Genomic DNA, 18,873 nt, shown 5'->3' with positions numbered 1-18,873 from the left:
AGCTAAAAAGAACATCATTGACAGTAAATCAACATATTGGAATGATTTCTGAAGGATTATGTGACACTGAAGACTGGCGTAAAGGCTGATGAAAAAAAAATTATATATATATATATATATATATATATATATATATATATATATATATATATATATATATATATATATACACACACACACACACACACACATACATTACATACATTACATAAATTATATCTATATATCTAAATAAAAATAGACTAAAGATATACAGTATATGATCCAAATTAACTAGTAACTGACTACTTGAGTAGTTTTTTTATCGATACTTTTTTACTCTTACTCAAGTAACTATTCAGACTATTACTTTTAATTTTACTTGAGTAAATATTTATATAAGTACTTTTACTTAAGTGCAGTTTCTGGGTACTCTAACATAAATGTCTTTACTGCCACATGTGATCAATTTAATGTGTCTTTGATGAATAAAAATATTAATTTCTTAATTTTTTTTTATTTCCCCAAACTTTTGTAGTTTCCACAGAAATGTTAAAGACATGAATGAATCTTAATTCTGCTTTTTGAGCAGTAGTGTACAGCATATAGTTTACTGATGTAAACGAGGATGTTGTTTCAGTTTCTGTGGGTTTGATGAAGGAATCGTATCTCTGTATGATCGTGTGTTTGTGTGACTGTGTTCCTCAGCAGCTCCTGATGTCTGAAGATCTCCTGTAATTGATGTTCGCCGCGGCAATCCAGCCCAGAGCCATGAGCCACACTTCCTGCTGCGTTCTGCTGAGCATCTCGCTCGCGCTCGCCTGCCGCTGTGAGTATCAGTGACCCACATCAGTCCATCAGCCTATCAGTCCTTCAGCCCTTCAGCCCTTTAGCCCTTCATGCCTTCAGTCCATCAGCCCGTCAGTCTATCAGCCCATCAGTCCTTCAGCCCATCAGTCTGTCAGTCCTTCAGCCCATCAGTCCGTCAGTCCTTTCCAGTCAGCCAGCCATCATCCCTTTCAGCCCATCAGTCCTTCAGCCCATCAGTCCCATCAGCCCAATCAGTCCATCAGCCCATCAGTCCTTCAGCCCATCAGTCCTTCAGTCCATCAGTCCATCAGTCCATCAGCCCGTCAGCCCATCAGTCCTTCAGCCCATCAGTCCATCAGTCCATCAGTCCATCAGCCCATCAGTCCATCAGTCCTTCACCCCATCAGTCCTTCAGTCCATCAGTCCTTCAGCCCATCAGTCTGTCAGTCCTTCAGCCCATCAGTCCATTAGCCCATCTGTCCTTCAGCCCATCAGTCCTTCAGGCCATCAGTCCATCAGCCCATCAGTCCATCAGCAGCCCAGTCCTTCAGCCCATCAGTCCGTCAGTCCATCAGCCCATCAGCCCATCAGTCCTTCAGCCCATCAGTCCATCAGCCAATCAGTCTGTCAGTCCTTCAGCCCATCAGTCCGTCAGTCCATCAGCCCGTCAGCCCATCAGTCCTTCAGCCCATCAGTCCTTCAGTCCTTCAGTCCTTCAGGCCATCAGTCCATCAGCCCATCAGTCCATCAGCCCATCAGCCCATCAGTCCATCAGTCCTTCAGCCCATCAGTCTGTCAGTCCTTCAGCCCATCAGTCCATCAGCCCGTCAGCCCATCAGTCCTTCAGCCCATCAGTCCATCAGTCCTTCAGCCCATCAGTCCATCAGTCCTTCACCCCGTCAGCCCATCAGTCCTTCAGCCCATCAGTCTGTCAGCCCATCAGTCCATCAGTCCTTCACCCCGTCAGCCCTTCAGCCCGTCAGCCACCATCAGTCCTTCAGCCCATCAGTCTGTCAGTCCTTCAGCCCATCAGTCCGTCAGTCCTTCAGCCCATCAGCCCATCAGTCCTTCAGCCCATCTGTCCATCAGTCCTTCAGGCCATCAGTCCATCAGCCCATCAGCCTGTCAGTCCTTCAGCCCATCAGTCCATCAGTCCTTCAGCCCATCAGTCTGTCAGTCCTTCAGCCCATCAGTCCATCAGTCCTTCAGCCCATCAGTCCATCAGTCCATCAGTCCATCAGTCCTTCAGCCCATCAGTCCATCAGTCCTTTCAGCCCATCAGTCCCAGTCCTTCAGCCATCAGCCCATCAGTCCTTCAGCCCATCAGTCTGTCAGCCCATCAGCCCATCAGTCCATCAGTCCTTCAGCCCATCAGTCCATCAGCCCATCAGTCCATCAGCCCTTTAGCCCATAAGTCCATCAGCCCATCAGTCCTTCACCCCATCAGTCCTTCAGTCCTTCACCCCATCAGTCCTTCAGTCCATCAGCCCATCAGTCTGTCAGTCCTTCAGCCCGTCAGCCCATCAGTCCTTCAGCCCATCAGTCCATCAGTCTGTCAGCCCATCAGTCCATCAGTCCTTCACCCCGTCAGCCCATCAGTCCTTCAGCCCATCAGTCCATCAGCCCGTTAGCCCATCAGCCCGTCAGCCCATCAGCCCATCCGCCCATCAGTTCTTCAGCCCATCAGTCCTTCAGCCCATCAGTCCATCAGTCCATTAGCCCATCAGTCCATCAGCCCTTCAGTCTGTCAGCCCGTCAGCCCATCAGTCCATCAGCCCTTCAGCCCATCAGTCCATCAGCCCTTCAGTCTGTCAGCCCGTCAGCCCATTAGTCCGTCAGTCCTTCAGCCCATCAGTCCATCAGTCCATCAGTCCATCAGCCCATCAGTCCATTAGCCCATCAGTCCATCAGCCCTTCAGTCTGTCAGCCCGTCAGCCCATTAGTCCGTCAGTCCTTCAGCCCATCAGTCCATCAGTCCATCAGTCCATCAGCCCATCAGTCCATTAGCCCATCAGTCCTTCAGTTTATCAGTCCATCAGTCTGTCAAATAAATGTATTTACAAAGTCAGTGCATTATGGTGTTAAAAATTCTGATTTACAATGATCTATTAAGTTTATTTTACATTTATTTCTATTTGTTTTTCATTTGATTCCCTAGTATTTAAGTTTAAATAAAATTTAAATAATCTGTTACAAATTTCAATTTTTTTTCAGTCCAATATAAAGATATTTCCAAAGTCATTGCATAACCATGTTAAATAATAATTTTCATTGATTTACAATTATAAATTGTTTTTCAAAATTCAGAATTATATTTTAAAAAAACATTCAAATCCACTGAAAAAATATATTATTTCAAAACTTTATTTTTAAATTCAATAACTGCACAGAATTCACAGTATTTTTTATACAAAATCATGTTTAATAATATTGTTGAAATGGATTTTAAAAATGTAAAAGTTCAGTAAATGCATGTTTACAAAGTTACTGCATAATCATTTTAAAAAATCATGATCTCAGTATTGACCATAATACTAATATTTTTGTGATAATCCAGCATAATATCTCTAATCTGAGCACTTCAGTCACTCTTAGACTGAAAATCTCTGCATGTCATTCTTCATACAGAAAAAATGTTCAAACTCACTTTGTTTTTGCAGCGATGTTCTCATTCCACTCATACTGTAAAATCAATCAGGCAGAAATAGAGATGCATTTGGTCATTCTTGGATGTTAAAATGAATCAGGACTCAGAAGCTCATCAAGCATGTACAGATGACGTGTTTTCTGTGCTTTTCTTTCAGTTTGGTCAGTGTGTGCTGAGTTCCCAACAGTTTTTGGAGGTGAGTCTCAACTGTCTGTTTACAAAGTGATTCAATGAGGTTCATTTCAGTTAATATCATCCCAAATTATGAAACCAGGTTGTGCATTAAGTTTGGACAAATGTTCAGATGGAAGCCTGGTTAGTTCATGCTGAGATATTACAACAGTACGAGCTGCTGAAGGACTGTCTTCATACACAATTACATAATAATTATACACAGTTTTACATATTAACTGAAAACAAGTAGGCTGAAGCCTATTTACTTTTTTTAGCCTTTTACCTTATGAAATCTGTTTTATTTTTTCCCCAATTCCCTTTTATTTTTTCTGGATTCCATTTTAATGGTTTAATTAATTTATAATAATCAAAAAGCATTTTTAATTACTTGAATTCATAAAACTGTAATCACTTATTATTAGTATTATTAGTATTTTTTTTTTTTACAATACAAGGCACATATTTAATGTTTTATTCTTTGAGAATTTCTGCATTGTTCATTTTAATTGTTCTGGATTTTACCTTATTTTTCATAATAAACATTGCATAGTATTTGTCTCTAATTTTAATTTAAACAAAAAGATACAAAAACAAAACTGTTACTTGAGACCTTTATACACAACTGTAAATGACAGTGTTTCGAAAAACGAATGCAGTTGTTTGAAGTATTTGATGTACAGATGATTGATTCAGAGTAGTGTATTTGTTCAGCGCCTCCAGTGAAGTGTGTGTGTGTGTGTGTGTGTGTGTGTGTGTGTGTGTGTGTGTGTGTGTGTGTGTGTGTGTGTGTGTGTGTGTGTGTGAGAGAGAGAGAGAGAGAGAGTGTGAGAATCTGCTGTGTTCAGTGAAGATCACAGACGTTACAGTGATTCAGGGCTCATAACAAAGATGCAGGTTGAGGAGCAGGGCATTGTGGGAGATCAGAAGATTAACCGTCTCTGACGGCCCCCACTCGTTCTCCAGCAAAGCCTCGGGAGCCCGTTTGCTGTTTCCTGGAGAGGCTTTGATCTCTGCACGACTGCATGCAGTTTACAAACTTACAGAGCTGCAGCGCGTCACTCAAACGCCTGTGACCCGCCCACAACACCTCAGCCACGCCCCTCACTTCAGTTCACCAGCAGAAACATTAGAAATATGGATTTCAGTGTTAATATTTAGTATTTAGTTCATGTCAAAGTTGCGTTCTGTTTCCAAATGTGATGAAATTATGATGTTTTCAGATTACTGGATTCATTATTGATGTCAAGGTTCTGTGACGTTTACCCTGGTAACATATTTTCCGTTACAAATGAAAGATTGTCTGGAGATGTCAGGCGACGACGGTCACTAGGGTGTGACAGGTCTGTGATGTTTTCCTCACAAACACATGAAATATTCACGTGTGATTGACCGGACCCTAAAACAGCTGCAGGTTACCAGGGAAACAGGGTCAGAGGGTCAAGCGTAGGTCGCAGGGTCACTCAATCGCTGCATTAATATGAAACATCAGCATTATTGCTGTGTTTGTGATGGATTATGATGATATGATGAACAGAATCACACAGTGTCAGTGATAGTTTACAATCATTAGGATTATATTCTAGAATTTTTTATGTATTTTTTATTTAATTTTATTTTTTATATTTTCAGATAACATGCTAATTTTAGTTAAAATTTTAGCAATTTTGTTGTTTGTCATTTTTATTAGTTTAATTATTATCTGTTATTCTATTAGTTTCATTTTTGTTTTGAATATGTATAGTTTTTATACAGTTTTTATAGTTTTTAAGAATTATTATATCCATTTATTTAGTTATTTTAGTACATCAAGTTCAACTAAATGAAAATGAGAAATGTTGCTTTTGAAACAAGCTGAAATAATGTTTTTTTTTTTATAGATTTCAGATCATTCTTTTATTTCAGATAATGCTTTTTATGGATTTAGTGTTATTGTTTAGTTAGTTTTACTTTACAATCATAAATAAAAAGATATATGATTCCGCATGAAGGAAATTATTTTAACATATCTCTTTTATTCTGAGTTCATATAACTCCTTCATATATTATTTAATGTGTCAAGTATCATCATCATATAATTTGATTTATTCCCTTTAACCTATGTTGATTTTAGTAAAATATTAAAATGCTGCACATTAATGCAAATTGGGGAGTGTAAAAAATAATGTCACAATGAAAACTATAAATGTTCATAACAATACGCTTAAGTTTTCTTTTAATATATGAATGTAATTTCTTGTTTTGCCGAGATCATCCTCATTATAACTCACATCGCGTTCTGTACAGTAACAGAGCCGTGGATGAGTTAATGACATCAAGTTATGAGTGAAGTGCTCCTGAATGATTAATATCTGATCAGACACAGATTCCTGAAGACAGCTTCAGATGAGTTTCATTCATTTGCACTCGATCAGACTCCATCAGTTTCCTCATTTACTGTACCGTCAGGAGCACAAGTCAGATTTATCATCCTAAATGTGCTGCGACTGATATTCCACAGCACATTATATATTACAGTTAATGTCAAGAACATCAACACACATTTAGATTCATGCTGAATGGGGTACAGGAGGTACAGTTTCACTTAAAATTAATTCATTAAGGCTTGGTGTTCATAAAAAATATCATTTATAAAGAATGCCACTATAATTCATACTTGTTTTAAGCATGTTTTTCATTATTGTTCTGTTCTGGACACAGTTAAGTTGAATTGATTTGTTGTGGAGTGAGAGTAACTAGAACACGTTTTTTTTTTTTTTTTTACTGACTATAAAACTGTATTTTATTGGAAAAAGGTAAGTGCAACTTAATTCTGACCTTTTTCTTACAATTGTGAGTTGTTGTTTTTTTAATGAAAGATCAGAACTGAAATCTAAATATAAACTCGCAATTGCAAGAAAAAAGATTGAAACATAGAAACATAATTGATGTAAAAATATCAAAATTGTGGGATATAAACTCAAAAAAAATCTGAATTGGGCAATAAAAAAAAATCACAACTAACGTTTTATTGAACTCCTCTGATTGTCCTCATCAGAGTGGATTAATTCAGTAGTTTGAATAATTGTGACAGTGATTTGGACAGTATTTTGATGTTTGAGATTTAAACTGATTTGTCTGATGAATGCAAATGTTCAGGATTCGCCAGCTCATAGTTTCTCATTCAGAGCTCAGGAGAGATGTTTCAGATATTTCTCCTAACTAAAACCAGACCCAAATGAATCTCTAGTCGTCATCCAGACCCGTGATCTGGAGATCTGAAGGCTCTTTCTCAGGAGGAGCGTCTCCTGCTGTCTGTGAGAGTAGGAGAAAGCACTTCGGGAGATCTTCAGGAGGTTTGCATCATCTGTTTTTATCGATGATGAAGCGCTGGTGTTCATGAGTTATTCATCGGCATTAATCATGCTGTGCCCGTCTCTGTTGACTGATATCCCAGCATGCACTAATGGAGCTGGAAATGAGCGCCAGAATGGGCTGCCCTTTACTTTCCTAATGCTGCTATTATTATGCATAATTCATCTTCATAATGTTGCAGTCTTACTAAATAAATAAATAAATACTAAATAAAACTTTGGATGGTATGGATGGATGGATAGTAATATGAGCTAATGTTAGCAATCCACTCTTCACTCTTCATGATTTCGTTGCATTTTTGTCAATTGTATTATTGTTTTTTCTATTCATTATTTTTTTAAATTATATGTTTATATAGTTTTAAAAAGTTTACGTTTTAGTTTAGTTTTTAGTTTTGGTAGATTTAGTAGTAGTTATTTTAGTCCTTCAACACACACACACACACACACACACACACACACACACGTCAAAAGATGTTTATTTTTATTTTAAAATACCAAACTGTCATTTGAAATTGTAATAATATTTTCAAAAAAAAATTTCTGTGTTTTTGATCAAATAAATGCAGCCTTGGTGAACCGAAGAGACTTCTTTCAAAACCATAGAAAATCCTACTCATCCCAAACTTTTGAACGACAATTTTCTTATCTTTTGTTGACGGTAAACGCTGCTGGATTGAATGTGTTTTGAATCTCTCTGTGTGTTTTTCTCAGACAAATCGTCAGGTTTCGGGCCTGTGTTCGAGGAGCAGCCCGTTGACACCATTTACCCTGAAGAGTCTCCAGAGGACAAGATCATCATGAGCTGCAGGACACGAGCAAACCCGCCGGCCACATACAGGTCACACACACATAAAGTCAAGTCGAACTTTATTGTCATTCCGCTATATTTGTGGACATACAGTGGAACGAAATGATGTGTCTCGCATCTCGCAGTTCTGATGGTGTGTGTGTTCTCAGGTGGAGGCTGAACAACACAGAAATCGTTATTGGAAATGAAGACGACTACAGCCTGATGGGAGGAAACCTCGTCATCAGCTTCCCCGACAGGAGCAAGCATGCTGGGAACTACTCGTGTCTGGCCAGCAATGAGTTTGGGACGCTCGTCAGTCAGAAAGCCTCTGTTCAGTTCGGATGTGAGTCGCTCTTATAGAAGAGCTCTATTAAAGCTGCCCTGAATGGCCTTGAACACACACACACACACAGAGCCGGTTTTGTTCTGAGCTTGACGGATATTAATTTCTGCTGTCAGACGTCTGAAGCGTTTGTGCGGTTTCTGCTGAATTATGATTCTAAAGTGTCCTCTGTGCAGTTTTACTGCTATTATGTGTGAAACTGATGTGCGAGTTAATTAAATTCTATGTGTGGTGTTGTCCTGTTTTCAGTTATATTAGGCAACATTTTTATTCAGAAATTGCATTAATAGACATTTTTAAAGAGTTTCCCAAGTAGATTTCCCAAGGAGTATTATAGTCATCGTAATTATTTTACATTTTATTACTCCTGAGGTTGCCATGAATCAGGGTTACTACACAAAACTAAAACTGAAATAAAGTCTCCATCTTGTGTTTTAGACTTGGACATGTTTTCCTCGGACGAGCGGGAGGCGGTCTATGTAAAGGAGGGGCAGGGGGCGGTGCTTCTGTGTGATCCGCCTCCACACTTCCCAGGTTACCATGACACCCAACTCTATTATTTGTCATCATTTCTGCATCTGACTGACACATTTGCATCATTTTCTGTCTGTGCTCTCTACAGAGGATCTGTCCTTCCGCTGGATGCTCAATGAGTTTCCGGAATTCATTCCTCTGGACAAGCGGCGCTTCGTGTCTCAGACCACCGGGAACCTCTACATCTCCACCGTACGAGCGTCAGACAGCGGGAACTACTCCTGCTTCGTCTCCAGTCCGTCCATCGCCAAGAGCGTCTTCAGCAAGTTCATCCCACTGGTGCCCATCGCCGAGCGTGAGTCTGTTTATCATAAAACTATTTTACATTTGAGTTAGGTTTATATTTCTGAGCCCACTGGCAGGTATTTTCTTGATTTAAGTATAAACTCACTTCTTTTTTCTGAAAACAAGACTTTACATCTTAAGTCATTTTGCATTTCAAGTAAATGTATATTGATTTATGAATCTTTAGACTACTTCCTAAAATACTGAGGGAGAAAGTAATTTTTTGCAGTTTAAATCAAGGCTATAGGCGTAGATGTTTTAAACACATTTGCTTTTGACACCATTTTAAATACTACTGTTTTTTCAATTTTTACTAATACTGTTTTTCGGTTTCTGAATAAAATGTGAGTGATGCTCATGCAGAGGTGCTGCCAAGATGATAAGAGTGTTGTTATATCTTCCACTTGATTGTGTTACGGAGTGTAAAACTGACAGAGTGAGGAAGGAACAGCAAAGATCTAAAAGAGAACACAAACTGTCTGTGGTTTCTGAAGTATTTCTGATTGAGCTGGTGCTTATTTTAGGTCTGTTCAAGATGAAATTATCTCCTCAAAGAAATCTGCTCCACACACACAAAAACAAGCTTTCACACATGTTAGTTCAAGAATAATAGTATCCTACTATATAGTTCTTCTTCATTATGATCTCTTCACCATAACTAGATGAGACAAGTTTCTGATCACTCAGTAGTTAATGTTCTTCTGTGTGATAACAGAAAACTGTCCAGAATAAATCGTTAGTCAAGTCACCTTTATTTATATAGCGCTTTTAACAACACAGATTGTGTCAAAGCAACTGTACAGCATTAATTAGGAGAATAGTGTGTCAATAATGCAAAAAATAAACTACTGTTTAGTCTCAAATAAATGCTTTTTTTTAACTGTAGAGAAAGTTTGAGGTCTGAAAGTAACAGAATATCTCAGTATATCAGTAACAGAATATCTATAACAGTATATGTTTCACCACTTCAGCAGCACTGACATACACCAAAACTTAGAGTTTTATTACTCTCTATATTGTGAAGGTTTTTACTGAGGGGTTTGTTCATATATCATTCACACTGATTTATACAACATTTTATTACTAAAAACATGTGAAAATGCATATATTTAAAGGTAATGAGTTTGTTTCTCTACTTCAGCAGCACTGACACACACCAAAACTTAGAGTTTTATTCCTCTGTATATTCTGAAGGTATTTACTGAGGGGTTTGTTCATATCTCATTCACACTGATTCATACAACATTTTATGCCTAAAACATGCTCAAAATGCATATTTTTAAAAGTTTGTCAGTTTGTTTTTCCACTTTAGCAGCACTGACATACACCAAAACTTAGAGTTTTATTCCTCTCTATATTCTGAAGGTTTTTACTGAGGGAATATTTCATATCACATTCACACTGATTCATACAACATTAATGCCTAAAACATGCTCAAAATGCATATTTTTAAAAGTTTGTCAGTTTGTTTTTCCACTTTAGCAGCACTGACATACACCAAAACTTAGAGTTTTATTCCTACCTATAGTCTGAGGGTTTTAACTGAGGGGTTTGTTAATATTTCATTCACACTGATTTATACACCATTGTATTTCTAAAAACAGGGTGTAAAAGGACTTGTTTTCTGTCTGTTGACAGTATTTTCTGATATACTAAGTAATAAAATGAGAAATACAAAATCCCCTCTTGAAAAACCTTTAATTCTAATATGTAAACAAAATCAAACAAAAAACAATCAAAAATTTTGAACCTGAATTCATCCAACTTTCAGATTTATTTTCTGTAAATGCGTACAATTAGGGCATGTTTAACTAGGAGTTGCCCTATTTTCATATTTAAACATAACATTTCAGAAAACTTGAAATAGAAAACAATATTTTAATTCTTAATGTACTGTGATCAGCTGGTGAGGTATGGTGAAATCTGTTAGTTAGTTTTTTACCCTTTTCACATGCACTGCTTTGCTTTAATACCACATAAACATTTAATATCTAAAGCACATCTCTAGTGTAAAACTACATTCTCGGTTCAATCCCAACATTGCATACTCGTGATTCATACGTGTATGTGTAATATTACAGTTGTTTGTGACTGTCACAGCATCATGAGTGTGTTGAGTTGAAGCGCCTCAGAGCAGATAAACAAACAGGAAAGACTCGCTCGTTCTGCTGGAAGGAATAACAAATTCATGAGGACCTCAGTCATTCACTGCCATCTCATATCTGCTCTCTATCAGGTTCTCTGAGGAAATATCCGCTGATATCAAAGTCAAATCTCCAGACACTTACACGCTGCTGGGTGCAGAACGTAACGCTGGAGTGCTTCGCGCTGGGAAAGTAAGAAAAACGCCACACAGATGACTTCTCACTGTTTGCAAAGCAGCATTGCAGTCATTTCCTCAAAACCTTCATTATTCAGCTCACAATTTTTTTTTGTTGCAAATATTTCGAGTTTGAACTTTGATTAACATCCAGATTTCACTCAAACTGCATTTTGAATCCTATATATTTCAGCTTTTTTCCTAAATCTGCCTGTATGTGCGGTCCTGCCTGCTACCATTTTTAAAGTACCAATGGAGAAAAGGTTCTTCATATCTTATATACTGACACTGACAAAATGTTCAGTATTTGAGTTAAAGCGTCACCAGTGGCCATCACTGTATATTTGCATAATATCCTGAATACCATGTGATGTCTTTCTCTCATGTATTTTCATACTGAATTATGTTTACATTTATTAAAAGTACAAAGAAGAACTCTTACTGACTTAAATTAATCAGTTGTACAGTGTTCAAAATAAGATCAGGGACAGTATAACATTTTGCATATGCTGTTACAATTGGATATCTGTCTTTAGTTGTTTCCATTGTTTAGTTTCAATAAGTGTTCATTTGGGATTAAAGAGGAAGTTTAAGGTCTGAAAATGACATATCTCATAGTACAATGAAGTCATGAATAAATCAGAAACAACAGTGTTTAAGGACATCTTTTTCAGATTAATGGAAAGAAAACATCCAAAATACACATCTAACACAACAATTCTATAACAAAATCAATTTAAATAAAAACATCCAAAACACAGTCCACAATCTCAGTCCATGTTTAAAGAGTTTTTTCCTAACTTCACATCTGTAGAGTCCAATCTCAGTCCATGTTTAAAGAGTTTTTTCCTAACTTCAGCAGTAGTTACACACATCAAAACTTATATTGATGGGAAATTGAGACTTTTTTTCTGCCTGTTGCCAGTATTTTCTTATTTATTGAGTAATAAAAAAAAAAAAAATAAATAAAAAACTCTAATATGTCAAAGAAATCACACAAGAATTTTGAGCCTGGCTTTATCCAACTTTCAGATTTAGAAAATAATGTATGTCATATGTTATAATGTAAGTAATCAGCTAGGGACATCAGTGACATCAGTGTCATATTTGCATACTTGGTTAATGATTGGTTGTCTCTTACATGTATTTTTATCATCTAAAGCTGATGAACACAATGTGGTGAAAGTTTTTTAACATTGATTATATTTAATAAGCAGATCTCACCATGTTATATTGTGTGTGTGTGTGTGTGTGTGTGTGTGTGTGTGTGTGTGTGTGTTCAGCCCCATCCCTCAGATCCGATGGAGGAAGGTGGACGGTGATCTGCCAGTCGAGCGCCACAACATCAGTATGTCAGGAAGTCTCCTTCATCTTTATGACATCCAGTACGAGGATGAAGGTTTATACGAGTGTGAGGCCGACAACTCCAAAGGCAAAGACAGACACAAAGTGCATCTGTATGTGGAGGGTGAGAGTCACACGACTTCATGAACACACCTCAATGAAACATTACTGAGAAGAGCAGTGCCACTGGAAAATAGAGTGCACACAAAAACCACAAAAACATTAACAATAACAATAAAAATGCTGGTTTCACTTTATTTTGATGGTCACATTAACACATTCAGTTGACCATAAGTAACATTGAACCTATATGTCTACTAACTCTTATTAGAGTGTTAGTAGAGTATTAGTAGACTGCTAGGGTTAGGGTTAGAATAGCTTGAAATGTACTTGCAAAGTTACTTATAGTCAGTAGAATATCTGTCGGGAGACCATCACAATGACGAGTTAGCAGATATGAAGCAGCCAGTCTACTAATACTCTAATGAGAGTTAGTTGACATGTACAGTAGGTGCAAAGTAACTTATAGTCAACAGAATGCTGAAAAAGGGACCATCAAAATAAAGTGTTACCAAAATGCTTTATGTATTAGGATTTGCAAGAATTGTCCCGTAAAGCATTGCTTTTTTACATCGTGGTTTATTATAGTTAACTGAAAGTAAAATCATTAAAAAATGGTTACTTGAAATTAAATAAACATTAACTGAAATAAAATAAAAGTATAAAAAATCTTAAACTGTGCCAAGGCAGATAAACTGTGCCAAACCCCAGATAGTGCCAAGGCAGTATTTTTCATTTAGTTTAATTTGATGTACAAAAATAACTAAAACTGAATGTACATAGTATATATATAAAAAAAAAAAAAAAAAAAACGTTACAAAAACTATTAATAAATACTGTAATAGTGTCTAAATGATACTAATAACAGTGGTTTACGTGTGTTTGTCTCTGTCTAGGAGCTCCTGAATGGGTGGAGAAGATCAGCAGCTCGGAGAGAGACATCGGAGGCGATTACATCATGTCCTGTCTGGCCAGCGGGAAACCCAAACCCCATGTGCACTTCCTGAAGAACGGACGAATGGTATCGCTGATGTCTGATTTATAATCATTCATTTTCACACAAATTCAAGCATTTAAAATCAGATCAGTTAAAAAAAATAAGTCTGCATTCGGCAGATGCTTTATTCAGAATAACTGATGTTGCATTTAGAGTATTAAACATTTAAACAGTTCATGCATTAAAACCCATTCCTTTGGTGTTGCTAGCATCATGCTGTTTTTCTTGAGCTACAGGAACACCACAAATCTCCTTATTTTGATGTCCGTAAAAAATAGCAAACATTGTCCCAGTCAGTTTAAAAATGCATTAGTAAACTCCCCCACTCCAGCAGTGCATGTAAATAGATGCAGCAGGTCAGCGTAACGAATGAGCGTGTTGTGAGGCGGTCGGACTGCTGGCTGTGTTCCCGTCTGGAGCGAGGCCTTCCCATCATGCTTCTGGTTACATAACAGTCACCAGATGGTGCTGATCCAAACACCTGAAGTGTGTTTATAGCGTATATAACAGAAAGAGCCGCAGAATGCAAATCAAACACGACTTCTAACAGAATAATAAAGTCAGACAGATGTTAGTGTTTTAAAGTGTCTTCAGTCAAAATCAACTTTATATTAACTATTCATATATTTTTATTTATAGTTTATCAAATTAATATTGTATTTTATAATGTATTTTTTTTCATTAATTAGAATTAAAATGTACTTACACTGCATTATTCTTTTTGCTTGTATGCCAAATTGTTTTATTTGTTATTATGTGTTATTTTGTAATTTTTTATCATTATGATTTTCTTTTCATTTATTTTATCTAATGAAATTAATAAAACAAATACATTGTTTAAATAAACATATTTTCATTAAATAATTTATTTGTATATTTTACATTTGTATGTATTATTTTAGCTTGTATGAATTATATGTAAATACACACACCCATGTATTTATTTATTTATATGAATAATGTTATTTTATTTTACAGTTTTTGGGGATTCTTCTCATTGATAGATTTCAGAGGCTCATGTCTTGAATTCTGACGGATGAATCTGTTCTCTTCTTGCTTCTCTTCCATCAGTACGGCAAGAACCACGAGTTGCGTTTCACAGACCTGACGTTTGATGATTCAGGGATGTATCAGTGTATCGCTGAGAACCGTCACGGCACGATATACGCCAACGCCGAGCTCAGGGTGTTCGGTGAGTATTTATGGTTTAGTATTTATATTTGCTGTAAAACGAGGTTCTGAGCCTTAGGACTCACGGGGTTGAAGATCTTGAGGAACACTGCTAGTTCTTCCACTGAATGTGTTGTTTTCCCAGCCGGTGCTCCTTCATTTGAGTGGAACCCAGTGAAGACCAAACTTCTGGGGGCCAAAAACGGGCGCGTGGTGATTGCCTGCAAACCCCGAGCGGCGCCGCGGCCGAGCATCTCCTGGAGCAAAGGAACCGAGCTCCTGCACAACTCCAGCAGGTCAGAGGTCCCGCAGAGGTCATCTCACGATCCATTCTCTCGCCCAGAGCCGTTCACATTCAGTCCCTGTCTTTCATGATTGCAGAATCTTCATATGGCCATACGGGAGTTTTAGAGCTTTCTGAACGTCACCAAATCAGACGAAGGCAATACCTTGTTTGGCAGAAAACGACCGAGGCCGAGCGAACAGCTCCGGATCGCTGTCAGTCACCGGTACGACACGGAAACCGAACCCTAACAATAGTTAGTTAATAGTTAATAATTATTACTGCTGTTATTGTGTTCTCTTGAGAAAGAAAATGTTCTTTTCACCCCAGCAACCACATAGCAACTTTCTAGCAGCAACACAGAACACTCTAGTAACCACCTTGGAAGATACTAGTATCCACCATAATACCCTCCTAGCAACCATCCTGAATACCCTAGTAACCCCAGACCAGCAAAACAAAAACAACCCAAACAACCAACAAAATACAAACCAACAAAAAACACACTAGCAATTGTAAAGCAACAACCCAATAACCATCCAGAATGCTCCTGTAACCAAAACACCTTAGAAACCGCAAATTAACACCCTAACAACCACACACACCACCCTAGCAACTGCACTGCAACACCCTAGAAACCACACAGAATACTTTACAGTGCCCTACAACATCATAACAATGGCCTAGCAACCACCCAGAACATCCTAGTAACTGCATAGCTACCTCCTAGCCTAGCAACCACCCAGAATACATTAGAAACTGTAAACACCCTAAAAACCATTCAGAACACCAGAGCAACACCCGTGCGACCAGCCAGAATACTTTACAATACCCTAGTAACACCCTAGCAATGTCCTTACAACACCCTGGCAACTACATAACAACACCCTAGCATAACAACCATCCAGAATACCCTAGAAACTGCAAAGTAACACCCTACCAATCAACCAGAAGACCTGAGCTACTGCATAGCAACACCCTAGAAACCACCCAGAATACTTTACAATACCTTACAACACACTAGCAATGCCCTAACAACCATCCAGAGCATCTTAGTAGCCATATAGCTACTGTACCTCCCAGCCTAGCAACCACCCAGAGTACCTTAAAAACTGTAAAATAACACCCTAATGACCACACAGAACACCCTAGCAACTGCTTAGCAGCACCCTTGCAACAACCCATAATATCCTAAAACGTAGAAGTAGGAATGTCATAAACAACCACCCATACCACCCTAGTACACTGCAAGCAACACCCTAGAAACCACCCATAATATTTTACAATACTCTACAACACCCTAGCAATGCTTTAACAACTAGGGGACAACTTACTCACGGTTCGGTTTGTATCACAGGTTTAGAGTCGCCGTTTCGGTACGGTTCGGTATGTGCTATGTTTAGGGAAAAACTATACTGTCAAATAAAAATAAAGAAAATAAGAAAAATCTATCTCACTACAAGCAACAGCACAAATAAATACAAAAGAGTAAAGATACAAATACATTTAACAGTGATTTTCAGTTTTTCTTAGGTGGGTCTAACATTAGTTTATACTGTAGGTACAGAAATTAAAGTAATGACGGAATAAATGAGTGCTCATATTCTAACCATTTATACACATTTTCATTAGACCGGGCTCCATATTCCAGCATACGGCATTCACATTGAACACATTTTTTTCATCGCTGTTGTTGTAATGTTTTGGGAAGCCAGAATGAACATCCATCAACAGAAACATACATTAGCTGAGCCGTGTTTGTTTTACGTGTCATTTTTATAGCAAACCATATTACAGATGCTTTGTCAAATTTAAGTTGAACCGCAGTCCAAGTGCCATGTGTGGAGAAAAGTATGGTTAGATATTTTTCCATCCCTATTAACAACCATTCAGAACACCATACCATAGTAACTGCATAATAGCAACACCCTAGCAGCCCGCCCAGAATACCCTAGCAGTTACACCCTATACGACCATCCAGAACACCCTAATAACTGCATAGCAACACCCTAGCAACCACCCAGAATACCCTAGCAGTTACACCCTAACGACAATCCAGAACACCCTAATAACTGCATAGCAACACCCTAGCAACCACCCAGAATACCCTAGCAGTTACACCCTAACGACCATCCAGAACACCCTAATAACTGCATAGCAACACCCTAGCAACCACCCAGAATACCCTAGCAGTTACACCCTAACGACCATCCAGAACACCCTAATAACTGCATAACAACACCCTAGCAACCACCCAAAATACCCTAGCAGTTACACCCTAACGACCATCCAGAACACCCTAATAAATGCATAGCAACACCCTAGCAACCACCCAAAATACCCTAGCAGTTACACCCTAACGACCATCCAGAACACCCTAATAACTGCATAGCAACACCCTAGCAACTACCAAAAATACACAACAACACACAACCAAACAACCAAACCAGAACACCCTAAAAAGGGCATAGCAACACCCTAGCAACCACCCAGAATACCCTAGCAGTTACACCCTAACGACCATCCAGAACACCCTAACACCTGCATAACAACACCATAGTCTAATAACCACCCAGAATACCCATGAAGCTACAAAGTTACACCCTAACAACAATCCAAAACACCTTAACAACTGTATAGCAACATCCTAGCAATCACTCAGAACACCAGAGTAACCACATATCTACCTACTAGCCTAGCAACCACCCAGAAAACCTTGGAAACTGCAAAGTAACCCTAACAACCATCCACAACACCATAGCAACACCCCAGCAACCACCCAGAATATCCTACAATACCCTAGTAATGTCATAATGACCACCCAGAACATACTAGTAACTGCAAAGCAACGCACCAACCACTCAGAACATAGAAACTATCTAGTAACCGCACAGAATACTCCATCCAGAACAGGCTACCATCTGCAAAACAACAACACAGCAGCCTCTCAGAACACTTTAGCCTAGTAACCACCCAGAATACTTCAGAAACTGCATAGCAACACCATAGCAACCATCCAGAACACATCTGTTTGTCTGACAGACTGAATGGCATTAAAACCGTCTAACTTTAATCTTTAAAACCAACTCTCACATGAACATCACAGTTTGTAAGCTAGCTGAGTTTGTGTTTGTTGGTTGCGTGTGATGTGATGGACAAGTGTCTCACTGCTGCCCTCTGCTGCCACAAGCATGCGACTGATGGTCCTCAGCAGAAGTGAGAGGCGTTCTCCTGCATTCAGAGGATAATGAGTGTCTCTCTCCTCAGACGCCACGAAGATCACTCTGGCTCCGTCCAGTGCTGACATCAGTGTGGGCGAGAGTGCCAGGATGGAGTGCGCCGCATCACATGACCCCACCCTCGACCTCACCTTCATCTGGTCCCTCGACGCACACGTCATCGACCGAGACAGAGAGCATTACGAGAGCAAAATGGTCAATTCAGTCTTCAGCTGTTTAATACTGATGACAAACATCTGATAATTATTTATTTAGTGTTAATGAATCAAGACTCTTCATTAATAGTACCATTGTGGATGCCTTAACACCAAAAACAACTATAATGACAACTATAACGATAACTATAATAGTTATAATTATAATAACTATGAAAGGTAACCATAATGCTACTTATGAAAACTGTAATGCTACTTAATTAGTATAATGAAACTACTGTATAACAGTAAAGAGTTTTGATTGCTTCTGTTGTCCTCATTTGTGAGTGGCTTTGGATAAAAGCATCAGAATATATGAGAATATAAGTGACTAAATGTAACTGTACGGTT

General features: G+C 38.4%; 1 protein-coding gene across 1 annotated transcript in view; it reads left to right on the top strand.

The window, feature by feature from the left end:
- The window catches only part of LOC109058842 (contactin-1a-like), a 31,017-nt gene that overhangs the window by 243 nt on the left and 11,901 nt on the right, over positions 1 to 18,873 (top strand). Inside the window, 14 exon segments of the mRNA XM_042752624.1 lie at positions 1 to 23; positions 688 to 808; positions 3,594 to 3,632; positions 7,675 to 7,801; positions 7,921 to 8,096; positions 8,535 to 8,630; positions 8,719 to 8,925; positions 11,152 to 11,251; positions 12,519 to 12,703; positions 13,536 to 13,660; positions 14,708 to 14,828; positions 14,952 to 15,102; positions 15,188 to 15,315; positions 18,357 to 18,523. The exon segment at positions 1 to 23 is cut by the window's left edge and continues 243 nt beyond it. Coding sequence (XP_042608558.1) covers positions 721 to 808; positions 3,594 to 3,632; positions 7,675 to 7,801; positions 7,921 to 8,096; positions 8,535 to 8,630; positions 8,719 to 8,925; positions 11,152 to 11,251; positions 12,519 to 12,703; positions 13,536 to 13,660; positions 14,708 to 14,828; positions 14,952 to 15,102; positions 15,188 to 15,315; positions 18,357 to 18,523 — 1,710 coding nt within the window. The 5' untranslated portion in view covers positions 1 to 23; positions 688 to 720.

Source organism: Cyprinus carpio, chromosome B25 (genome assembly GCF_018340385.1).
Source record: "Cyprinus carpio isolate SPL01 chromosome B25, ASM1834038v1, whole genome shotgun sequence".
NCBI lineage: Eukaryota > Metazoa > Chordata > Actinopteri > Cypriniformes > Cyprinidae > Cyprinus > Cyprinus carpio.
This window is presented reverse-complemented; position numbering and strand designations above follow the sequence as displayed.